The sequence below is a fragment of the Anabrus simplex genome, chromosome 1 (assembly GCF_040414725.1).
Source record: "Anabrus simplex isolate iqAnaSimp1 chromosome 1, ASM4041472v1, whole genome shotgun sequence".
Taxonomy (NCBI): Eukaryota; Metazoa; Arthropoda; class Insecta; order Orthoptera; family Tettigoniidae; genus Anabrus; species Anabrus simplex.
Genome location: NC_090265.1, coordinates 1,771,675,238 through 1,771,702,640, shown reverse-complemented (window position 1 = coordinate 1,771,702,640; position 27,403 = coordinate 1,771,675,238). Strand labels below are relative to the sequence as shown.

Below are 27,403 nucleotides of genomic sequence, written 5' to 3'. Positions count from 1 at the left end.
CCATTTTTGAAACCTAGACAAAAAAAAAAAAAAAAAAAAAAAAAAAAAAAAACCATTCCAAGTATGAACAAAATCCAAAACAAAGTAAATGAAATATGGTTAAGGAATGAAATTATTTCACTACATAAAAAGAAATCCACCGAGCTCGATAGCTGCAGTTGCTTAAGTGCGGCCAGTAACCAGTATTCGGGAGATAGTAGGTTCAAACCCCACTGTCGGCAGCACTGAAAATGTTTTTCCGTGGTTTCCCATTTTCACACCAGGCAAATGCTGGGGCTGTACCTTAATTAAGGCCACGGCCGCTTCCTTCCCACTCCTAGCCCTTTCCTGTCCCATCGTCGCCGTAGGACCTATCTGTGTCGGTGCGACGTAAAACAGCTAGCAAAAAAAAAAAAAAAAGAAATCCCAATTGAACTTACAACTATATAAAATTCATTTAACAGTGGCCCAGGAATTGCCCCCATTACAATGGAACTCTTTCCAACTACACATAGACTACAAAATGATGGTTTTACTGGACAAGAAACAGACTACATCTATATATATAAAATAAGAGTTCTGTCTGTACATTGCTCAGAATTTTAAAAGGATGGTATTTCTGTATCAGTCGTGCCCACAGTAACAAGGAAATGCACTTTTTACATTTCCATAATTTCTGTCTCTGTCTGTCTGTACGACTGTCTGTGTGTATGTACACACATCACGAGAAAACGGCTGAAGAGAATTTAATGAAAATCGGTGTACAAAGTCGTGTAATAAGCCGCTACAATCTAGGCTGTAAATAATTTTATTCACGCTGACTGAAATGGTAGTTTAGGGGAAGGCTTAACATTTAAATCTCAAATATTTATGTTACTAGTGGCCATATCTTAATGAAAATCAGTATGCAAAGTCGGGGAATAAGTCGCTATAATCTACGCCATAAATAATTTTATTCACGCTGAATGAAATGGTTGTTTAGGTGTAGGCCTAAAATTTAATTCCCAAATAATTATGTCATTAGTGGTCGAATCGATAAATACTACATAACTCAAGTTATATAGTATTATATTTCTGATCATTTAAAGTTGTTGTTGTTGAGTCATCGGTCCATAGACTGTTTTGATGCAGCCCTCCATGCCACCCTATCCTGTGCTAACCTTTTCATTTCTACGTAACTATTGCATCCTACATCTGCTCTAATCTGTTTGTCATATTCATACCTTGGTCTACCCCTACCGTTCTTGCCACCTACACTTCCTTCAAAAACCAACTGAACAAGTCCTGGGTGTCTTAAGATGTGTCCTATCATTCTATCTCTTCTTCTCGTCAAATGTAGTCAAATCGATCTCCTCTCGCCAAGTCGATTCAGTATCTCTTCATTCGTGATTCGATCTATCCATCTCACCTTCAGCATTCTTCTGTAACACCACATTTCAAAAGCTTCTATTCTCTTTCTTTCTGAGCTAGTTATCGTCCATGTTTCACTTCCATACAATGCCACGCTCCACACAAAAGTCTTCAAAAACATCTTTCTAATTCTGATATCAATGTTTGAAGTGAGCAAATTTCTTTTCTTAAGAAAGCTCTTCCTTGCTTGTGCTAGTCTGCATTTTATGTCCTCCTTACTTCTGCCATCGTTGGTTATTTTACTACCCAAGTAACAATTTTCATCTACTTCCTTTAAGACTTCGTTTCCTAATCTGATATTTCCTACATCACCTGCCTTCGTTCGATTGCACTCCATTACTTTTGTTTTGGACTTATTTATTTTCATCTTGTACTCCTTACCTAAGACTTCATCCATACCATTCAGCAACTTCTCGAGATCTTCTGCAGTCTCAGATAAAATAACAATATCATCGGCAAATCTCAAGGTTTTGATTTCCTTTCCTTGGACTGTGATTCCCTTTCCAAATTTCTCTTTGATTTCCTTTACTACCTGTTCTATGTAAACATTGAAAAGGAGAGGGGACAAACTGCAGCCTTGCCTCACTCCTTTCTGGATTGCTGCTTCTTTTTCAAAGCCCTCGATTCTTATCACTGCAGACTGATTTTTATACAGGTTGTAGATAATTCTTCGTTCTCGGTATCTGATCCCTATCATCTTCAGAATCATAAATAGCCTGGTCCAATCAACATTATCGAATGCCTTTTCTAGATCTACGAATGCCATGTACGTGGGCTTGTCCTTCTTGATTCGATCCTCTAAGATCAGACGTAAAGTCAGGATTGCTTCACGTGTTCCTACATTTCTTCTGAAGCCAAATTGATCTTCCCCCAACTCAGCTTCAACTTGTTTTTCCATTCTTCTGTAAATAATACGTATTAAAATTTTGCAGGCATGAGATACTAAACTAATAGTGCGGTAGTTTTCACACCTGTCAGCACCGGCTTTCTTGGGAATAGGTATAACAACATTCTGCCCGAAAATCGGATGGGACTTCTCCTGTCTCATACATCTTGCACACTAAATGAAATAACCTTACCATGCTGGTTTCTCCTAAGGCAGTCAGTAATTCAGAGGGAATATCAATTCCAGGTGTCTTGTTCCTATTTAGGTCACTCACAGCTCTGTCAAACTCTGACCTCAAAATTGGGTCTCCCATTTCATCAGCATCAACAGCCTCTTCATGTTCCAGAACGAAATTATCTACATCTTTACCTTGATACAACTGTTGGATATGCTCCTGCCATCTTTCTGCTTTGTCTTCTTTCCCTAGAAGAGGCTTTCCATCTGAGCTCTTAATATTCATGCACCTAGATTTCCTTTCTCCAAAGGTTTCCTTGATTTTCCTGTATGCAGCATCTACCTTTCCCAGGACCATACAGCCTTCGACATCCTTGCACTTCTCCTTCAGCCATTCTTCCTTAGCTACCTTGCACTTTCTATCTACTTCATTCTTTAATCGCCTGTATTCTCTTCTGCCCTCTTCATTTCTAGCATTCTTGTATTTTCGTCGTTCATCAATCAGGTCTAGTATCTCCTGAGTTATCCACTGATTCTTAGTTGATCTTTTCTTCCTTCCTAACACTTCTTCAGCAGCCCTACTGACTTCATTTTTCATGACTCTCCACTCTTCCTCTACTGTGTTTCCTTCAGCCTTTTCATTTAGTCCTTGTGCAACATGTTCCTTGAAACAATCCATCACACTCTTTTCTTTCAACTTGTCTAGATCCCATCTTTTGGCATTCTTTCCTTTCTTCAATTTCTTCAACTTCAGTTGGCATTTCATGACCAACAAGTTGTGGTCAGAGTCCACGTCTGCTCCTGGGAAAGTTTTGCAATCCAACACCTGGTTTCTGAATCTCTGCCTAATCATAATGAAGTCTATTTGATACCTTCCAGTGTCTCCAGGTCTCGTCCACGTATACAGCCGTCGTTTGTGGTGTTTGAACCAAGTATTGGCGAGGACTAAATTATGGTCAGTGCAGAATTCAACCAGCCGACTTCCTCTTTCGTTCCTTTGTCCCAATCCAAATTCTCCTACTGTGCTACCTTCTCTTCCTTGGCCTACCACTGCGTTCCAGTCTCCCATCACAATTAGATTCTCGTCACCTTTGACATATTGTATTAAATCTTCTATCTCCTCATATATTCTTTCAATTTCTTCATCATCCGCTGAACTAGTAGGCATATAGACCTGCACTATTGTGGTGGGCATTGGTTTGGTGTCTATCTTGGCGACAATAATTCTTTCACTATGCTGGTCGTAGTAGCTTATCCGCTGCCCTATTTTCTTATTCATTATTAAACCAACTCCTGCATTACCCCTGTTTGATTTCGTGTTGATAATTCGGTAGTCGCCTGACCAAAAATCCTGTTCTTCCTGCCAACGTACTTCACTTATACCAGCTACATCTAACTTTAGCCTATCCATCTCCCTTTTCAGATTCTCTAACCTACCACAACGATTCAAACTTCTAACATTCCACGCTCCGACTCGCAGAATGTCAGTATCCATCTTCCTGATGATCGCCCCCTCTCGTGTAGTCCCCATCCGGAGATCCGAATGGGGGACTAGTTTACCTCCGGAATATTTTACCCGGGAAGAAGCCATCATCAGTACATCATTCATACAGAGAGAGCTGCATGTCCTCGGGAGGTGGTTACGGCTGTAGTTTCCCGTTGCTTTCAGCCGTGTAGCAGTATCAGCACAACTAAGCCATGTTGAGTATTATTACAAGGCCGTATCAGTCAATCATCTAGACTGCCGCCCTTGCAACTACCGAAAGGCTGCTACCTCCCTTTCGATGAACCATTCGTTAGTCTGGTCTCTCAACAGATGCCCATCCGATATGGTTGCACCTGCGGCTCGGCTATCTGCATCATTGGAGCACGCAAGGCTCCCCACCGCGGCAAGGTCACATGGTTCGCAGAGGAGGCATTTAAAGTTATATAGTATTATATTTCCGATCATTTATGTATTATACATTGTTATCCTACTGGCTATGATCAGAGATATTCATTAATTTGGATGTTTGTTATTAAGTCCTTGTCAGCGCCGAGTCACGAGAAAATAGGTAGACAGGATTTAATGAAATTCGGTATATAAAGTCGGAGAATAAGGAACTACAGTCGACGCTATAATTAATTTTATCAGACGCCCTAAGATCACTGAGTCGAAAGAAAACTAAATGTGAAGGCCTACTATATAGAAAGCTCATAAAATTGATTAACAATAACATTACATTGACCATTGTTTTTTGTGATGTGCTTTATCTTTTGTTGCCACTCATCTCCGATATATATGATTACTGCTGCGTACCGAGCATTTTTTAAAATTTGCCTTACGTCGCACCGACACAGTTAGGTCTTATGGCGGCGATGGGATAGGAAAGGGCTATGAGTGTGAAGGAAGCGGCCTTGGCTTTAATTAAGTACAGCCCCAACATTTGCCTGGAGTGAAAATGGGAATCCATGGAATAACATCTTCAAGGCTGCCGACAGTGGAGTTCGAATCCACTGTCTCCTGGGTGTAAGCTCACAGCTGCGCGCCCTTAACCACATGGCCAACTCGCCCAGTCATACGAGTGTAACAGTCTGCCTGAATATTGGCAGGAAGTGGCTGGGAAGTTAGGTAACTTTCTTCTTTAGCATGCCATTCCTCTGTTTCATAAATTTTCCGATACTACTGGTACATAACACACTGGTTCATCCTAGCATTCGAGCTATTCAATCGCTACTCTGAGGCACTGATTGGAATGAGACATGTGAAGGGGAGAAGTACAGTGAGGACTTCGAGGGCCCTGGGACCGCTACGGTAGCTGTGAAGGCCCTTCAGGAACTCTGAAAAGTGGTGGCAAAAGGGGCTCTGGTTAAGACGCAGCAGGTCGTTATGCTACTTAGGATCCAGAATGGGTTAAAAAAAAAAATAGTAAATAAATAAATGCAATGAAAAATATTAATCTTATACCAGTTGTATAGTATCATTTGAAGTAATTCCACATACTGTATATCAGTTGACTATATTTGTAAGTAGTACAGGAGATATTATAAGTAGAATTTTGTAAACAATATAAATTTATTAAGGATGAGCTGTGTGTTTAATAGAAAACATTGTTAGCGTAAATTGTATAATATTGTACTATAGGAAAATTTTGTTCTCTTGTTAATTTAATATTTAGTGCTTGACAATAATGTATTTTAGTGTACCATTTGCCACCGAGGTAGACACCTCATTTGCAAATAAAGAGATTTTGATTTTGATTTGATGTGCATATTTAACGAAATAATGGCAGAGAAGTGTTCACGACTGTCTGCGCCCTGATCATTCCAGCTCTGGAACTTGGGACTGTTACATCGGCACCGTAGTACTGTTCGTTAAAAGTGAGAAAATGTGCAGTTTTTCATTTGATCGAGTATTTTATATGATAACATTGCTTTTAATTGCTACATTCCTACTGACGTTTTTGTAATTACCTATCTTGACTTTAGTTAGAAAAACCACAAAGTCAGTCTTTCTGAGAATCCCGTAGCGAAGCACGGGTACATCAGCTAGTTAGATAAGAAAATAACCCATTTAAAAGAATCCCAAACACAGTCCATTGTACAGAATGCAGATAAACAAAGAACAAGTTCTCCACATGTCAACACACCTACAATTGTTAATTTAAGCAACGTGCAGTTTTCTGAAATGGAAATGGAACTCCTAAATAAGGGTCCTAAGTATAACTGGCCTAGTGAAAAATGGACTTGGATATTATTACCACAGTGGCTGAGATAGAGGCTAACATTTCTAAACTCCCCTTTGAAGTTCAAAATGACACTAGATTTGATATAAAAAATAAATTATCTACACTAGCTAAAGAACTTAACACTAAATCTGATTATAATCAAAAAACATTAATTTTTAATTTGAGAACTAAAATAGAAGATAGTGACATCATAGTCACAAAGCTGATAAAGGAGGGTCTATAGTGTTATTGGATAAGGACAGTTACATAAATAAAAGAGAAGAAATTTTTTAAGGATAAGATTTATACAATAGTTAGCAAAGATCCTATCGTAAGAATACAATGTAATTTAAAATCTATAATAAAAAAACTCCACATTCCTTCTTAATAAACAGAAACAACAGAGACTTATCAACATGAACCCCAGCATTCCAGTAGCCAGAGCCCTACCTAAAATCCATAAGAACAACATTCCCATGCGTCCGATTATTAATTGCTGTAATAGCCCTACCTATAAAGTTTCCAAATATATCCACGGTTTTCTAAAACAACATTATAAGTTTAATAATAAACATCCTTTAAAGAATTCAATCAAATTTTGCGATATTTTAAGTAAATTTGACTTACAACCTAACCACATAATGTGTTCCTATGATGTCATAAACATGTATCCAAATATACCTACTAAAAAACTGGTCAAATTTATCTATGACATTATTTCAAAACATAGCAGCCTAAGTAAGCTGAAAATTGATGAATTTATGAAAATCTTGAATTTTGTATTGAATAACAACTTATTCTCTTTTAAAGGAAAGATTTATTAACAGACTGGCTTAGCCATGGGTGACCCTTTGTCCGGCATCTTGGCTGACATTTACATGGATTCAATAGAGCATACGAAAATCAAAGCACATATAAAAGGTATATGTTTATGGCTAAGATTCGTGGATGACACTTTTGTGGTTATTGACAAAAATGTCATTAACAGCGACGAAGTTTTAGGGAATTTAAATAAAATTGACCCTAATATAAAATTCACAAAGGAAGATAGAGTTAAACAGTCCTTACATTTTCTAGATATAACAATCACGCGCGTCAATAATACTTTTGATTTTCAAATTTACAGGAAACCCACACAATCTCTTATAACCATAAATAATTCCTTTTTACATCCCAATTCTCAAAAACAGGTGTCATTCTATAATTTAATACACAGAGCTTTGAAAATCCCACCTTCCCTTCACAAATTAAAAATTGAATTAAACTATATAAGGAACTTGGCTAAACTTAATGGGTTCAAAGTTGAAATGATTAACCGGTTAATTAATAAAGTTAAATATAAACTATCCACGAATCTCATTCCGGATAAACCACGGATACGCCACGTTTACATACAACAACCCAGCCATCCACCAGATCGCGAACACACTGAAGAAATACAACATTAATATTGCCTTCAGAACAGTAAATACAAATCAAAGTATATGTTTTTTAAACAACCGTTTTTCGAGATCTGGTATTTACAGACTAACTTGCGCTCAGTGTGGATTTAGTTATGTTGGTCAAACTGGGTGCAGCTTCTATACGAGATATAAGGAGCATTACAATGCCTTCAAACATAACAAATATTCAGCGATGAGCTCACATATGAGTGAAACAAGACACCAGTTTACATCAATTGATAAGGATCTCACTATTCTAAGATGTATAGGCAAAGGAAAACTTATGAATGAATTAGAAAGTCTTTACATCTTTTTAGACCAAGCCTATAACAAAGACCATAATCTTAATGATGCCACGGAGGCAAAAATATCCTTATATGAGCAAACTCCAAAGTTATTAGGTATTGTGAATTCGAAACATAATACGATTCCGCAGACTTTTAGAACTTTTTGTTCTAAAGCTCCCACCACCTCGCCAAATGTCAGGCCCGCCCATCCTGCTCCTAACAGCCCTCTAACAACACCTGCGCGCAAGGATCCGCCCACCCTCTCTCCCCCTCCGTGTCCTTCACCGCCTCAGCCACACCGGTATAATACTAGAAGTAGAAAGGTCAGGGATGCTAGCATTGCTGGAACAGCCTGACGTACTTAACACGCATCGTATGAGTAAGTACCACTTTAGGCATTTTTTACGTACCTACGGGAAGTCTCATGCACAATACTATTTAACTAACTCACTTTAACATTTTGTTTCAGGTAAAACTCAATCATTTCTTCGAACAAATGTTTCAACATTGTTAACAACAGCCACTTGACCGTCTTTTGGATCCAACTGATTACCGTACTAACTTAACTAAACACTGACATCAGCTAGCTTTGACACAACATTTTATCATTAGCAACGTCTCAACAAGAAGTCCCATTTTCTCTTCTACGACTTTCTGATAAATCAACCGTACATATTTTAATACATTTGATACTTTCACACTTCTATTTTAAATAACGGACATTGATTTTACTATCTTGAACTCATGCTATGGGAATTGAGCAAACATCCCCCTTAGATGATTGTGCTTGTATACTCAAGGCCGTCACAGTCCTAATGATGTATAAGAAGAGGATCCATTTTGGTTTTAAACGCTCAAATATTCATGATTATCCACGTTATAATCTTCAAAAACTGTTAATTCATAGTATTTTTAACATACTTTCTGTGCAATATCTCTATTTTAGATGTTATAGTATAACATTTTATGAGATCATTGTTCAACATTTTACTCTATAGTTTATAAGATTAGAAAGATCCCGTATCCATTAATTTTTAAGATTGAGATCGGCTGATGATGGCTGTAAAAAAGGGTGGAACATGTACCTATGACTTTTATGTATTATGTATAAGTTTTAACCACATGAAATAGTGGATTGTATTGTATTGTATTGTATTGTATTGTATTGAACAGGTGGATTTTTAAATATTATAATAATATTTGTGATATACGTCATCTTCAATATGGAACCAAAATGAGAATAGTAACTTGTAACATACCACTTACAAGTAACTATTCTCATTTTGGTTCCGTATTGAAGTTGACGTATGTCTCAAGTATTACAATATTGTAATAATACTTGAGACATACCACTTAGTCGAGCAGCTCGTCTCATTTCTCCCACTTCTTCCCAGCCGGAACTTTACAGCAACATTTTTGTAATGCTACTCTTTTGTCAGAAATATCCCAGAACAAATTGAGCTGCTTTTCTTTAGATTTTTTCCAGTTCATGAATCAGGTAATCCTGGAACCATACTCTAGTTGTGGTCGTACCGGAGACTTATATGCCCTCTCCTTTACATCCTTGCTACAACCCCAAAACACACTCATAACCATGTGCAGAGATCTGTATCCTTTATTTATGGTCCCATTTATGTGATTACCCCAATGAAGATCTTTACTTATATTAACACCTAGATACATACAATGATCCCCAAAAGGAACTTTCACCCCATCAATGCAGTAATTAAAACTGAGAGGCCTTTTCCTATTTTTGAAACTCACAACCAGACTTTTAACCCCGTTTAACAACATACCATTGCCTGCTGTCCATCTCACAACATTATCGAGGTCACGTTGCAGTTGCACACATCTTGTAACTTATTTATTACTCTATACAGAATAACATCATTTGCAAAAAGCCTTACCTCTGATTCCACTTGTTTACTCATATCATTTATATATGTAAGAAAACATAAAGGTTCAGTAATTCTGCCCTGAGGAATTCCCCTCTTAATTATTACAGGGTCAGATAAAGCTTTGCCTACTCTAATTCTCTGAGTTCTGTTTTCTTGAAACAGAGCCACCCATTCAGTCACTCTTTTGTTAAGTCCAATTCCACTCATTTTTGCCGGTAGTCTCCCATGATCTACCCTATCAAATGCCTTAGACAGGTCAATCGTGATACAGTCCAGTTGACCTGAATCCAGGATATCTTCTATATCTTGCTGGAATCCTACAAGTTGGGCTTCATTGGAATAACATTTCCTAAACACAAACTGCCTTCTATGAAACCAGTTATTAATTTTGCAAACATGTCTTATATAATCAGAAAGAATGCTTTCCCAAAGCTTACATCGCAATGCATGTCAAAGTGACGGGCCTGTAATTTTCAGCTTTATGTCTATCACCCTTTCCTTCATACACAGGGGCTACTATAGCAACTCTCCATTCATTTAGTATAGCTCCTTCAAGCAAACAATAATCAAATAAGTACTTCAGATGTGGTACTGTATCCCAACCGATTGTCTTTAGTATATCCCCAGAAAGCTTAACAATTCCAGCTGCTTTTCTAGTTTTCAACTTCTGTATCTTATTGTAAATGTCATTGTTGTAAATTTTAGTACTTCTTTAGCTGTAGTCTCCTCCTCTATCTGGACATTATCCTTGTAACCAACAATCTTTACATACTGCTGACTGAATTCTTCTGTCTTTTGAAGATCCTCACATACACACTCCCCTTTTTCATTAATTATTCCTGGAATGTCCTTTTTGGAACCTATTTCTGTCTTAAAATACCTATACATACCCTTCCATTTTTCACTAAAATTTGTATGACTGCCAATTATGCGTGCCGTCATGTTATCCTTGGCTGCCTTCTTTTGCTAGATTCAATAAGTTCCTTCAATTTCTCTTTACTTCCACAGCCATTTCTAACTCTGTTTCTTTCCAAATCTGCACCTCCTTCTTGGTCTCTTTATTTCTCTATAATAATAAGGTGGGTCTTTACCATTCCTTATTACCTTTACAGGTACAAACCTCTTTTTTTTTTTTTTACAATTTTTATTTATCGTTTTCCAGTGATCATAGTTACTTTTTAGAAACTGCCTCATGCCTGCTTTATCAGCCATATGGTACTGCCTAATAGTCCTACTTTTAAGACCTTCCTTTCTAACCCATTTATTTTTAACTACGACAAAAACAGCTTCATGATCACTAATGTCATCTATTACTTTGGTTTCTCTATAGAGCCCATCTGGTTTTACCAACACTACATCCAGGATATTTTTCTTTCTAGCTGGTTCCATCACTTTCTGAATCAGCTGTCCTTCCCATAAAAACTTATTTGCCATTTGTTGGTCATGCTTCCTGTCGTTCGCATTTCCTTCCGAATTGACATTTGGTAAATTCAGATCTCCCGCTACAATCACACTTTTTTCCATGTCGTTTCCTGCATAGCTGATTATCTTATCAAATAATTCTGAATCTGTGTCAGCGCTACCCTTTCCCAGTTTGTACACTCCTAAGATATCAAGTTGCCTATTATCTTTAGAAATGAGCCTTACACCTAGAATTTCATGTTTGTCATCTTTAACTTTTTTGTGGCTTACAAATTCTTCTTTCACCAGAATAAATACTCCCCCTCCCACCATTCCTATCCTATTTCTACAATACACTCTCCAGTTCTGTGAGAAAATTTCTGCATCCATTATATCATTTCTCAGCCATGATTCAACTCATATTACAATATCTGGTAAATATATATCTATTAAGTTACTTAATTCTATTCCTTTCTTTACAATACTTGTACAGTTTAACACTAACATTTTTATCTCATTTCTACGTGACTTCCAGATCTCTGTACCCTTATTACCGCTCCCTAGACAACCCCGTTCCCCTGTATGTATCTCCCTATTACCCTTCCATACAAATTTCCTAACTTATACGTACCAGTGCTGTTTAAGTGAAGGCCATCTGAGCGCAGATCCTTATCTCCTACCCACCCATTAGGATTGAGAAATTTCACTCCCAGTGTTGCACATACCCACTCCATAGTCTTATTTAAATCCCCAATCACCCTTCAGTCAGTATCTCTCCTACACAGAATTCCACTGATAACAATTTTGGCTTCCTTAAAGTTCACCCATGCTGCATTTACCAGATCCCACACATCCCCAACTATGTTGGTACTTATATCAGCTTGCCTTATGTTGTTGGTACCAACGTGAAACACTACCACCTTCTCCTTCTCCTCCTCCCTCTCTTCTACTTTCCTGATTCCTAAATAACACTGTACCCTGGTTCCCTTTCCTCCACACACTTTCCCCACATGTCTAACGATAGAATCTCCCATGACCAGAGCTTCGACCCTACCCACCTCATTTGATCCCCTCACTTCCTGGTCAGTCCTATCTTTCCTGATAGCTACAGATGCTACTTCCCCTCCCTTTTCTCCTTCCCATGACCCTGTTCCACCTGTCTTTTCCTATCCTCTGCTCTACATTTCCCTTTCCTGCCTTTTCTGTTCCTCCTACTTCCACGTATCTCAGCAACAGTTCCCTGTTCCTCATCTTCCCTCTCTTGCTCTACCTGGAGTGGCTTGTACTGATTTTGCACGGACACCTGTCCCGATCCTGTATTGAGCCCTTAGCTTGCAATCTCCTTCCCCTTAGAACATTAGACCACCTATCTTTTACAAGTCCCCCTTTCCTTTCTCTCCCTCTTGTACACCTACTGTAACCTGTACGTTATTTGAAGGAGGCGTATCTTCCTTCCTGTCTTCTGTGGGAATCCTAATTATCTCCCTCAAACTTCCGAACTCCTCCCTCATAACCCTCAGTTCCTCGCCACACCCACAGTTCCTACACTTGCACTCCTTAGCCATTCTTTACGGGAAAAAATGAAAATAAACGTTTAAAAAAAACTTACGTGCAAAAAATATGAACAGAGGGATATTTTGTCTGGGATATTATCCAAAGATCACACGACAAAAAGGTAGGTAATTAATATACGACTACACTACAATACTACTTAGTCGAACTCTATATTTTTATTCTACAACACCCTAACAGGATAAAAACTGCTGTTAATTACTGAATACCGAAAGGAATACACAAGAATTACACAATTCTAAACTGCAATTAAGCCTATCGTAACTACAACAACAGAGTTTTAGTAAGAGAGTTTCTACTGATACCTCTACTATGCTGGTACTACACAAATATTTTCCAATAATAAAATAAGCACGCTATATTCTAATAAGATGTTACTCGTATACTACTGTACAGTACACTACAATAATTTTAAACTACGTTCAGACGTATCCTAATTACAATACCGGTACCATATGTCACTACTAAGCACAAACAGAGATGAAAATTGCAAGTTTGAAATTTGCAGGAACTACTGTACTCGAAGATTACCAACAAAGCTAAAAGCTTAGACAGATTTATTATTAGTACTATGCTCTAATAGATACACACGAATATAGCAGGCAGTATACGGTACTAACTAAATATACTGTATCTACACTACAATTCTCAGCTAAAATGTGGTTATATGAATTTTTACCGCTGGTGGATTACTATTACTTTCCCCACCACGCGGGACGGAGAATAAAAGTGTCCTTAAATGCTGAAAAATAAGAGATTGTCTACAATAATTTCTGTCAAACCTACGCCGGGGGCTTGAACTGCAATATTATTGAGATATAGGAATTTGATTATTAACTTTTACTGTATGAATAAACGAAGGTGGAAAGTACAAAGTATGCAGGGCAAATTATCGGAATAAAGTAATCAGCTGATTTTGTATTTATTTACACAACTACCATGTGCATATAGCAACAATCATCAGCAATTCTAATAGAACCGTCAACAATCCAAAAACTTGTCAAGTACCATAATTATCCAGTGAAATTACTGTGTGTTCCCTTTAATTTCCTTTTAAATCGAAGTTTACAGGTGAATCATGTTATTTAATTTAATACATTATTACCTTCAGAATAGTTTGGATGGATATCTATACGAAATATCGGAAAAGTGTCGGCGGAAGTTGCAATGAGTTACAACTCCTTATGATAATCTGCCTTTCTAAGTATTATACCAACGAACCTACAGATATTTAAAAATATTGTTTTAAAAGTTAATATTATTACCTGAAGTATTTCCTAAACCTAAATTCGAACAAGGTACACCTAGCTAGCCTACTTAACCTAGAAAACGTAATCTACTGAACACCAAATGAATTACTTGTTATAAAATTAAAATAAGTATCACTACTCCCAATTTCTACCAACAAGCACTAAACAGCAATATATAATTAGCACAAAATGGAACACACACACAAAATTTAAACAACTTCAATAGGTTTTAACTACTTTGTCACTACAATAATGCAAGAGCTCTCTCAACAGCCATCTGTTCACAAGCGCATCCAACAATGCGAATTGTTCGTAGAAAAGGATGCCCCCTTTCTTATTGATTGTTCGACTTTATATCATAAACATATCGGATGTAAGGCTTTTCAGGTGTTTGCTCTATTAACCAGCGTTTCGTCTTAGGTCTGACGCTAGACTCGTCAGAGTGGGATGTGTCAGACCCTACCCACTGACGCTGGGTGTATGCAGGTGAGCTTATCAGAAGCCTATATACGAGGCACAGTCTGATAACTGCATACGGGAGATAAATCTCCACATCTCCACATGGACACTTAGTTCACATTTTAATTGAATTTTATTCTTCAGTTCATTCATATTTTCTTTTTCTTTCTTAGGCCCCTATTGTCAACACACACAATCAGATTCAACTTGGATCATCAGTATAAGTCCACCTCCACCTCCCAATCAAGAAAGCTATTTTAATGTGGCATCACCACAACACTGTTTTATGTACAATATGCACATAATTTTATTCGCACAGCCACTTACGGTGTTTTATAATTGACAATTCGTTGTTTTGAACAACAATTTTAACATGTGATTTTAATTGGACTTCATGCTTCATATCATGTTCATGCCGCACCATTTTAACATTAAAGATTGACAAGACGCCATCGCGCCGCGTCACAGGATACAAAGACTTTTTATTTACTTATTTCAACGTGTCCTCGCCTTATTTCTAATGTTTTGTATTTGTATTTGTGACTGAAGATGTCCCATAAGAGGACGAAACATGTTTCACGAGTGTAATTTAATGTAGCCTTTTTAATAAAGACAATTACAGTATTGTAAAGGTGGAATTAGAAAATCCAAATTTTCACAAATTCTTTAAAATGCGGTACAGTATTTAATGAGAAACTGCATATCTGTCATTGTGTAATGAAATCACGTGTTTGCAGATTCTCCTGTACTTGAATGTTGCCACTTTCTGGGCTGCGAAATGCTTTCCAGGACTTCTTGGTTGCTTGAAGTGCAGTTGACTGTTTCCGCCAGTAACGTACATTGTACTCGAACACTGAATTATTGCGGCCTGATACCCAATTCGTGTGTGTTTCGGCATAACTGATCAGCGCAAGTTTATATCATACAGTATTACTTGAATACTTGTTCTTTGTTGATTAACAAACAATTTTGAGATTAAAATACATCTGTGTACCTGGAACAGTCATAAAATATGTTTGTGCTAGAATGGAATAGAGCATCACTAGTCAGGTCTGAGCTGATTCACTCTCTGAACTACTGCAGTGTACTTCCTAATGGGTGACAACAGGAAGTTGCATGGTATTTAAAATGCCAGGTTTTTCAATAGGAAGGCTGCGTCTTGACATAATTGTTTCAGAACACATCCAGAACTGTGCAATAAATAATTGAGGAAGTGGGTGTGTCTAATACGCAAACATTTCTTTTTCCCCAGTTTGAACAGAAAAATTAGGGTGCGTAAAGCAAGCTGGGGTATTTATGCAAGAAAATACAGTAAATGGTAGAAAAATCATATCTTGCTTTTTTATATTAATATACATCAGTGGAATATTATTAATGTGAGCCTATTAGAAAGCCTGAACCAAATTGAAAATAACGCTAACACATTGAAGACTGGCCCTGGAAATCTCCGTTTTTATGTACTGGCTTAGTCTTCAGCTAGTCGCACTGTCTGATAACTACAGTTCGAACTATTTGCCATCATTTCATGGAGTAGTAGGATCATTGATGTTAATGCCTTTATTTTGTTCCACTTTTATGATCATTGTAACCATGAATGTTGTTGTTTCAGTCATCAGTCCGTACACTGGTTTGTTGCAGCCCTCCATGCCATCCTATCCTCTGATAACCTTTTCATTTCTACGTAACTACTACATCCTACATCTACTCTAATCTGTTTGTCATATTCATATCTTGCCCTCTTCCTACCGTTTTTATCGCCTACACATCCCTCAAAAACTAACTGATCGTCGCCATAAGACCTATCTGTGTCGGTGCGACGTAAAGCCCATAGCAAAAAAAAAACTAACTGAACAAGACATGGGTGTCTTGATGTGTCCTATCATTCTCTTTCTTTCTGAGCTCGTTATTGTCTTTCACTTCCATACAATGCCACTCTCCAGACGAACATCTTCAAAATCGTCATTCTAATTCCTGTATCAACGTTTGAAGTGAGCAAATTTATTTTCTTAAGGAAGGCCTTCTTTGCTTGTGTTAGTGTTCATTTTATGGCGATTTCTTAATGGCCTGCTTTGTGTAACATTTACTTTTTAGAGGCCTTGCAGTATGGATAATTATGCCCCTGTTTATTCCTTCGGGCAACCATGTGTACGATTGTGATACTTTGTAACAGATAAGCCCACCATGGGGCAAACTGCGTATGAACACTATGAAGTGGTATCACCCTAGGGGTTACCAAGTGTAATTGAGATTGTAAATAGCAACCAATTGCTTGATTGAGGCTAGCCTCTATTGTACCTTGGAGCTGAGACTCCTATAATATTGTACCTGTCAGGAGCAGTTATGCTCCTTCATATGTAAGTTAACGACTGGGAGCTTCTCTCGATTCATTTTGTACCTGATTAAGGACTTCTAAGTCCAATGCAGAAATACTTTGTCGTCACTTAAGCCACGTTGCCATGGATGCACCAAATTGACAGTTGTCTCTAGGAACGCGCATAGGATCACGCATGTATATAGGTTGTTTTTATGCTTACAGAAATATTAGATTAGGAAATGAAGTCTTAAGTGAAGTGGATGAATATTGTTACCTGGATAGTAGAATAATTAATTGTGGCAGAAGTAAGGAGTGGATAGGGAACAAGCACTGACTGTAGGAAGCAGGCAGGCCATGTAAACACAGGAGTAGACATGGAGGGGAGAAGGGGTGTCTAAGGTGGGGCTGCCCTCCTCTCCCTGTCTACTCCTTTGTTTACATGGCCTGCCTGCTTCCTCCAGCAAGTCAGTGCTTGTTTTTCATCAGACATTAGGGGTGAGTCTCATAAATCATTTTTCTCCTTTTTAATTTATTTTCTGTATATTTATTCATTCCTGATTCTGGCTATCATTTCCAGATTTACTTCTTTGCCTGAAGTCCTAAGTCAACTTAATGACAAGAAGATCATAACCATAATTTTTATTATGATATGTAGTTTAATGTTATAATTATTCCTGCAACATTGTCTTTGTCTGGTATAGTTTTAGTTATCACATAATCTGTTTAATTTTTATTTGGCTGAAGATGGCTACTAAGTGGCTGAAACTGGTCCCGAGACTGATGTAATATTATTTACTTGATATATTGTATTGAAAGGGTGGAACCTCTAGTGAATTTATTTATTGTAATTGCACTTCAGTATGGAACAAAGATGATATTTATAGCTTATAACCTAACGGAAGACCATAGAGAGCAAAGTATTAACATCTGTGCGGAATTGCTTGCTCGTTATGAGGCTGAAGGTGACTATTTCTTGTCAAACATTGTCACAGGCGGTGAAACCTGGACTCATCACTTCGAACCGGAAACAAAACGGCAATCCACGGAGTGGCACCACACTAACTCTCCCATGAAGAAAAGTTCTTCTGGGACTCTGAAGGGGTTATTCTTTTCAATGTCCTCCCTCGTGGTGAAACGATCAACTCTGAAGTGTATTGTGCTACTCAAAGGAAATTGAAGAAACGACTTCATTGTGTTCATAGCCACAAAAATGCAAACACTTGTCCTTCTCTGACAGGAGCTCACAAAACTTCAGTGGACTGTTCTTCCTTATCATCCTACAGCCCGGATCTCGAGCCATCTGACTTCCATCTGTTTGGTCCAATGAAGGATGCTCTCCACGAGAAGCACTGCATGGATGATAGGGAAGTTATTGATGCAGCATGACGTTGGCTCCGACATCGGCTAGTCAAGTGGTGGTATAGATGTTGATTCCCATAGGGAATCTGAAATATTTGTTCCGAATGAGTAAATTAATAATATTATATAATTTATAATTATTATATTGTATTATTGTTAGTCCAGTGGTACCATGCAGGCCCTTATTACGGTGGTGTAAGGCCGCAGCATTGAATGGAGATCATGTTGAAAAGTATGGTATTATAACAAAAGGATTGGGGAATAACATGGTGTATTTGAATCCTCAATAAAACCAACCTGCTTTTAGAAAAATGTATTGCGTTATATATTGAACTCCCTTCGTACTTGTTAAGGGATTGTCCCGGCAACGATGGACACTACAGCTAGTTAAAGTAATAAAACTGTAAATTACAAAGATACATGTCAGTTTCCAGCCACAACATTCCTTAAAATTCACTCAAACATTTTAAATTCTGTCCTACTGCAACACTATTTACTATTATTATTTTGCTATTTCTAATTTCTTTAGTTAGTTTCTCAGATGTGTTGTAATTGTGTTTTATATGCTGTGCTTATAGTCGCGTGCTGCTGCTGGTGGGTATTATGAGATTACTCATAGGTCTAATCATCTACAGCTGACTCTTAAGACCCTGGAGTACACGTGATTTTACGTACGTTGATTCTATCTTTCATTCCTTGTTGTAGATGAAGTTTACCTTTCCATTAATTATGTTGTTACAGTATCACCTTAAATACATCCTTCTAAACAGTAATTGTACCTCTGTTATTAAATGTCTCAGCAATTCATTGGCAGCGTTTAGTGATTTTTTCTCCTTTTTAAAAAATTTGAGAGTATACATGAGGTTTCCAATTCTGGAATTTTTATTGGCTCATCATCAAGCCCCTCCCTTTTTGTGGGAGAAAGTCCTTCTGATCTCTGCTCTTGATATATTTTAGCTTTCTCCATGTTTGTGATACATAGTTGAGACTATACAAAAGGTTGATCAGTCCACAAAGTGACATGTTCTAAGTGAACTGCATAAATAACTGTTGAAATATTTCTGCTAGTACACGCCCTTTCTTGTAAGATTAGGACGATCACTATAAAACACTCAGAAATCCTGCCATTATTGGTCAGTTATGGCAACTTGCTGTAAGATAGCAGCTGGTATTTGCACGGTGGTATGCTTATATTTACAATTATCGCCACTCACAGCACAGCGATGCATTTCTCTCATTAATGCATAGAGCAATTTTGTTATTACAGTTTAGAGAAGTCTCATGTTTTATTAATACTATTATGCAAAAAAAAAAAAAACATTCAAAAATAAAGCTTGTTTCAGTCTGAAAATAAAAACGTGTTTACCAATATTTAAAAATAACACTAGCCTGAGCGAAGTCAAGCTCTTCACACCAGAGTTTTTTAATATGTTCTGAAACTGTATGTTGGACCTTCAGATTGATCTCAACCCACCTGCTTCCTTCTTGAGACTGGTTGGGGGAAAGTAGAGCGAACCTGCACTGACAGACTCTGCCCTCTCCAGAGTGATATACTGTGCTAGCACACTTGACAGATTCTGTATACAATGATGATGATGATGATGCTTGTTGTTTAAAGGGGCCTAACATCTAGGTCATTGGCCCTATTCTGTATACAGACTTAGTTTCTTTCAGAAGTGGTTTCTATTATTATCTTTCTTGTAGATCAACTTTTCAAAAATTTTATTGCTATTTTTTGTTTAGGGTTTGTTCTAATGCTACAATAATTATGTTTCAGATCTGACAGTGATGCTACTGTTACATCATCTTCTGCCAGAGGCGAGTCCGATACTGCTAAGAATCGGCCTAGAGTAGTAACACCTGTAGAAGATGGATTTCCTTGCAGCCGATGTTCCCAGAAATTCAAGACTAGAGCACTTCTAAATTTACATTTCTGCAGCACTCCTCGTACAAAGTTTGTTAACTGCCGTTTCTGTGACAGAAAATTTAAAACTATGCATCATCTTGCTTTGCATAAGAAGGTACATATCACTCGGGCTTCATTTTCGTGTAAAGAGTGTGGGAAAAAGTTTAAATCGGCAAAAGCCATCAAATCTCATAGAATTTCAGACTGTCACACAGTGAAAGCAGTCAGCCTTGATCATATGTATAGTACATCCTATGGGCCATTTTCAAGGCCTGCTTTTCGCTGCAGCCTTTGTGACAGGGTGTGTGCTACTGCTGCTGTATATGGCAGGCATCTTAAATCCAAGGAGCATAGACACAATGTGTATAAAATACGCCAAATACCGTATAAGAGAAATAGGAAAATACCTGAAAATAATTCTGAGTATTTGACAGTAATGGACAAGGCTGTGCATGCAGGTGAAGACTTTCCTCCAAAGATAGATGTTGGCCATGTGGCCATTATGAGTAAGAAGTTTAACATAAGGAGGAAGATTCCTGTGAATGTTGATCATAGCAGTACTCATCATAATGAGAAAGATAATTATTAGATAATACTGGGTTAACTGAATCACAAGAAGGTGAATCTTCGCTGTTTAAAAATCAGATCAGATTGCTTATGGTTATTGAGATAAGCAACAATGTGTTACCAGTGTAAACTAACGATAATGAAAATGTACAGACTCGTGAAACTCATGGTCTTTGTTTTTAAAGTATTTTTGTCATAGCTCTTGTGTATGTACATGATTATTCACCCAAGATGTTACACTGAAATAACTTCTAAACCATTGAAGATACTGATATTCTGTTTTCATATTCATAAATGGTATTAACCCATATGCACCCACCCGCACTTTGCTCTGACATTGCTAGGAATCCGCCAGCTTTTTAGTATGCAGCCTTGGTGTTGCAAGCTTTCGGTTAAAACAGTATAGTGGGTGATCGACTGCACGTATTATCACGGTACCTGTCTTATATTATTGAAAAATTCCATAACAGAACAATACAGAAATATAACACAAAAATTCCCTATGAAAACTTAAATTTTTCATTAACTTATCTTAACTCAGATGTTCTTTAGTGTGTGGTATGGCCTTAATTATATGACACGAGCCTAACATTTGCATGATTTTGAAAGGGAAATAATGGGAAACCAATACGACATGAGCCTAACATTTGCCTGATTTGTAAATAAGGAAATAATGGGAAACCAATCACGAGGCAGCGAATGGTGAGATTCGAACCTATCTCCCAAAAACGAACTTACAGCCGTATGTCTCACTCGGTGTATTATTATTATTATTATTATTATTATTATTATTATTATTATTATTATTATTATTATTAAGATTCAGTCTGAGGATCACTAGTGAAGAGTTCTCATCCAGGTACGAAGATCGTAGGTTCAAATCCGACAGTCGTAATCGGATCTTGAGGGGCGGAAGAAAGTCATTTCGGCATTCCATGTCGTACGATATTAATCTACGATATTACTACATTTCATGATCATTCATGAACAGGATCACTAATAACTCGTTCCTTACTATCACTACTGAAATCAGAGCCTAAAACATCAAGTATGCTTTGAATTTTGCTATTACTGAGCATATCGCGCGAGCAGGCAACTTCCTTCTCAGCCATCTTGTCAACAACAGAATACAGATTTCTCTACCAATATTTTAATCAATTCTCTTTGCCAAAGCAGCATACCAGAGCACTCAGGTGACATTTTGAGACACCAAGAACAGATTTCTAGTACAAATATTTCCGGGAAAAGCCAACAGATGTCACAAACGTCTCCAATATGAGACCTTCGCACCCCGGCATATCAGGCCGCTTGTGGAGTCCTGGCCCAGTCGCTCGAGCGCGTATCAGTCCGTTTACGGGTGCATAGGATTAAGGGGCTCGTAAATACAGTGTACTATGCTTTTCTGTGGGATTATTAATGACGGAGATATTGACACCAACCTTGTTTTTTATATATTTTTTTTATGGAACACTGTAGTAGTTTATGGTCCTAACACAAAAGTTTGTACTATTACGACCAGACAAGTAATTAATTCATACATCGGACAGTTCCTCTTTTTGAAATATCAAGTAATAGTTCAACTTGCTGCTCTACTGGCTCGGATCGGGCACTTGTCCTTGACAGGTGAATAAAGAAGGGATAGGGCGGTTAATGTTTTTAAAATAATCAAAATAATAGTGTTCATTACAAAGAAATGTAACTAAAGCTTCATTGTCTCTATTTTGAGGATACCGTACATATAAATTGAAAAATGAAAATGCTGAGCGAGCTGGGCGTGCATTTGGGGGTGCGCAGCTGTGATCTTGCATTCGAGAGATAGTGGGTTTGAACCCCGCTGTTGGCAGCCCTGAAAATGGTTTTCCATGGTTTCCCATTTTCACACCAGGAAAATGGTGGGACTGTACCTTAATGAAAGCCACGGCTGCTTCCTTCCCGCTCCTAGTCCTTCCCTATCCCATCATCGCCATAAGACATGACTATCTGTGTTGATGCGTAGTGGTTAAGTGTAAGAGAGGGCCGTGAGCCCTAACTTCTCCACATACAAAGGCATAAAATAAATCTATATATATAAAATAAGAGTTTTGTCTGTACATTGCTCAGAATTTGAAAAGAATGGTATTTCTGTATCGGTCATGTCCACGGTAACAAGAAAATGCATTTTTTACTTTTCCGTAATTTCTGTCTGTCTGTCTGTATGTATGTATGTATGTATGTATGTACACGCATCAATAGAAAACGACTGAAGAGAATTTAATGAAAATCGGTATATAATGTCGGGTGATGAACCTCTGCAAAATAGGCTACAAATTCTTTTATTCACGTTGAGTGAAATGGTACTTTAGGGGAAGGCCTGAAATGTAATTCTCAAATATATTATTTATGTTATTAGTGGTCGTATCGATAAATACTTCATAACTAACATAACGTTAGTTATGTCGTAAGTTAGTAGTAGTTATATAAGAAGTTATTAATTTTCTGATCACTTATGTCTTATACATTGTTACCGTACCACATATAATCAGAGATATTTATGAATTTGGATTTTTGTTACTAAGTCCATATCAGCGCCGGGTCACGAGAAAATGGGTGAACAGAATTTAGTGAAAATCGGTATGTAAAGTCTGAGAATAAGGAACTACAATCTACGATATAAATAATTTTGTAAGACACCCTAATATCACAGAGTCGAAAGAAAACTAACGTGAAAGCCTGCAATATAGAAAGCTCATAAACTTTATCAACAATAACATTACATTGACCATTGTTTGTTGTGATGTGCTTTTTGTCACCTGTTTCCTCTCATCCCCGATAGATAGGATTACTGCAGCGTACCGAGGTTTTTTTAATTTGCTTGACATCGCACCGACACAGGTAGGTCTTATGGCGACGATGGGATAGGAAATGAATAGTGGTGTGAAGGAAGCGGCCTTGGCTTTAAGGTACAGCCTGGTGTGACTGGTGTGAAAATGGGAAACCACAGAATACCATCTTCAGGGTTGCCGGCAGTGGGCCTCGAATCCACTATCTCACGGGTGCAAGCTCACAGCGGCGCGCCCCTAACCACACGGGAAACTCGCCTGGTCGTACCGACTGTAACAGCCTGCCTGTATATTGGCGGGAAGTAGCTGGGGAGTAAGATAACTTTCTTCTTTAGCATGCCATTCCTCTGGTTCATACATTTTCTGATATATCTGGTACGTAACACACTGGTTCATCATAGTATTCGAGCTATTCAATCCCTGCTCTGAGGCAGTGATTGGAATGAGTAGTGTGCATATTTAACGGAATAATGACAGAGGAGTGTTCACGGCAGTCTGCGACCTGGTTATTCCAGCTCTGGAAATTTGGCCTCGTAGATCGGCACCGTAGTACCGTTCGTTGAAAGTGAGAAAGTGTGCGGTTTTTCATTTGATCGAGTATTTTATATGATAACATTGCTTTCAATCGCTACATTCCTACTGACGTTTATGTAATGACCTATGTTGAATTCAGTTAGGAAAACCACCAAGTCAGTCTTTCTGAGAATTCCGTAGCGAAGCACGGGTACATCAGCTAGTAAATAAATAAAACAACTTGTTTTATATATATAACACAGCAAAACTGACTGAACAGCTCCTTTTAGAAAGGCATAGGAATGATGTCAGAGTTAAATCATCATCATCATTTCCCTTTATCCAGCTGTAGCCGGGTAGGGGCAAATATGGTTCCTCTCCACTTGCTTCGGTCTTTCCACCACTCCTCCTCCAACACTGTGTCCCAGTCCAGAGTTAAACTTCATTGTTAATGAAGGAAGTGGACTGGACATGGGAATATAATACATTATTGTTTTTTAATTGTTGGAACACTAACTGGAATTATGCATTTAAAGATGATGTAAGCAACAAGATTTTTTTCTTTGTATGATAAAGCCACTATGCTGATTTTCTGCTCATAATCAATCGTTTGTTGGGTATAGGAAGAATTATTATAAAAACAATGGATACAAATGAATTAGAATATGTTTGAAAAGGAGCACCTAAATTAGTGATTCTCACAGTAAAGTTTCTATTTTATTATGTGCTCAAAATGTTGATCATCAATGGCAGTGCACATTTGCAGTCTTTTCGCAAGAAATGATGTCATGGACCAAGAGTTTACCTTAATACTGAAGCACATGCTGCAATAATACCAACCAACACCATTATTTTATTTGCTTTAAACCTGCCTATGCTCTCTTTAGTTTGTCAGAAACACGTTGGAAACCTAAGGGATATATCACATTATATTTAAGTCATATTTGTACGTAATGTCGAGTACCAATTTTGTGGCTGGGATCACAATAAGAAAACAATTTGCGTTAGCAAATGTCATCTGATATGCCAAAACGGGTGCCTTCTGAGCCACTAGAATTGCAAGTTGAATTTTTTTTTTTTAGTTCCGTTTGGGCCTGCTATGGACCACGTGGTTCTTATCTCTAGCAGCTTTCTTCTTTGACCAGTACTCCTTCATTCTTGCACTGTGAATGTCTTTTCGCTCCTGAGTCCATTTCACACCTCCTCCCGGACGTACTGTTTTTTCTGTTAGTGACTGGAGAGAGTTTGATGTTCTGATCAACGTTCTGTACCTATTCCTGTCATAAATTTCACTGGGAGCAATGTCCAATTCTTGAAGGTCTTTTCTGACGAGTCTTGCCCACTTGGCATTAGTCGCTTTCCCTCTAGAGATGGTGTGAAAGATTCTGGAGGTGAGCCTCTGATTGTCCATTCTCATGACATGACCGTAGAAGTTCAATCTCCTCTTCCTCATAGATGTTGTAATGCTCTCCAATTGTTGGTACAGTTCGTTGTTGTGCCTGATTCTGTACTTGCCTTCTTCTTTAATGGGGCCCATGATTTTTCTCAGGATCTTCCTTTCCTTCAGCTCCAGTTTTCTAAGTTGCCATGCAAGTTGAATTATTATTGATATTTCAAAAAAGTAATATTGTCCTATGTATGAAGTCGTAATAGTACAAGCATTTCTGCTATTGTCAGAAATCACTGTAGTTTTATTTCTAAAAACAAAATCTCCATTATTAGTAATTCAAGGGAAGAACATAGTACACTATTTCATGAGCCCCTTAACCTTTTGAACTCCATTACCCTTAGTGTATGCTCCTGTTCCACTCCTAATTAATTTCTGCACTATGAACAACTGTAGGAAGAGAGCACTGCAAAACAATCTTAACTCAAAATATAATAATGTTACATGAAATATAATTACAGTTACGGTGTTGAAAGATTCTTCCTACCTGATGCTTTATATCCACAAATTGTTTCATTGAATAAGAATGCAGGTAAATCAGGATCGCCAGCTCTCTACTCGCGCCATGGATTGAAGGAGCATCACCCCCTCCAGGTTCATTGTCACTATCACTCTGTTCACTTTCAGTTATATTATTCACTATTAAATCATTCGAGTCAGTTGTTGGTTCATCAACATCACTATCACTGTCAACTAACTGTTCTAAAATATCCACTTCTCTGAGCAAAGGTGAAGTAGAAGCCATGTTTACATTCAATCAACATCATCAGTAAACTTTCATAAACATTCGAGAATAACAGAGATTACGATTCCCACAAACTATAATAAATAGGGAAAGGTGTTTTTCTCTAGGAGATCATTAGCCAGCTCTACAATATTAGAACACAGCAGAGTCATCATACAAGTGTGAAAGTACAAGCTATTGTCAAATCGAGTGGGACTCAACATCGGAGCGCAAGTCTCATGTTTTAATGTCGATCCCCACTCGACATAGAAGTGCAAAGGCTTAATACCATTCAAAGATGTGGAAACTGAATATCACTATCTTCAATGGATTAGACGTTATTTTGGTGTAACCTTGTAGGTGAATAATTCTGTTTATAACCTATATACCTTTTTTCGTGTAGGCCTACTATAAATTCCCAGTTTATTTGGGCTTATGAAGGGAAGATGCACGAAAAATGGAAAAACACAAGCAGTAATCCAAATCAGTGAATATTTTTTTAATGGAATTTTATGGACTTTCTCTGTACATATTGTATTGGTGATGATAAATCATTCCACTTTTTTATTGAGCCACTGTTGAAGTGCAACATCTGACTCTTCATATCATTGGTGAAGATCCCTATCCTAGTCTGTCAAAAATACCAACTTGATTGATGAGTTCTGATGGTGAATATATATATATATTTTTTTTTTTTCTTAAAAAGATAATATTTTAAGTGCTCTTCTTTGTAAGGTAATGGCTTCCTGCAAGCTTCCTTTGTGACTGTATGAACACTACAATAAAAGCACCTATTGTACATTGCACAATATTTTAAATTATTGTACCATTTAACCCAATCAGTTTATAGTTATGAAATACCATATGTAAGTTACTCTCCTCTCTTTTCATGATGATGTATTGTGGGTAGAAAATGAAGTTAAAATTATTGCACAACACATTCCTTCGTATTAGGTGATCTATACAGTTGTAGGTTCATTGTATGTCCATTTTTATAATGAGTAATACATTTATTAATTTTGCTTAAAAAATCAATATGAAACAAGATATTCAGTTATGTCTATCATACATTAATTGCATTAGACCTAATAAAAAGCTATTACTGATGCAACAATGACAAAGGCAAACAGTTTCAGATATATTACACAAATATAGTGTAAAACAAAACCTGTTCAATACTGTTTGTTGTAACCTTAAAAAAGTTACATATATTTGTTGAAACTAGTTTCACTCTTACCAAAGACCATCATCAGTCAAAATCAAAGTAAAGACAAGACATGAATAAAGAC

At 37.5% G+C, this 27,403-nt stretch overlaps 1 protein-coding gene across 2 annotated transcripts in view; it reads left to right on the top strand.

Annotated features, from left to right (window-relative positions):
- Positions 1–25,013, top strand: part of LOC136858798 (zinc finger protein 718) — a 115,137-nt gene extending 90,124 nt beyond the window's left edge. For both annotated transcript variants that reach the window (XM_067138613.2, XM_067138612.2), the window contains one exon: positions 19,916–25,013. In XM_067138613.2, coding sequence (XP_066994714.1) covers positions 19,916–20,633 — 718 coding nt within the window. In that variant the 3' untranslated portion in view covers positions 20,634–25,013. The remainder of the gene's footprint in view (positions 1–19,915) is intronic.
- The last annotated feature ends 2,390 nt before the right edge of the window (positions 25,014–27,403 follow it).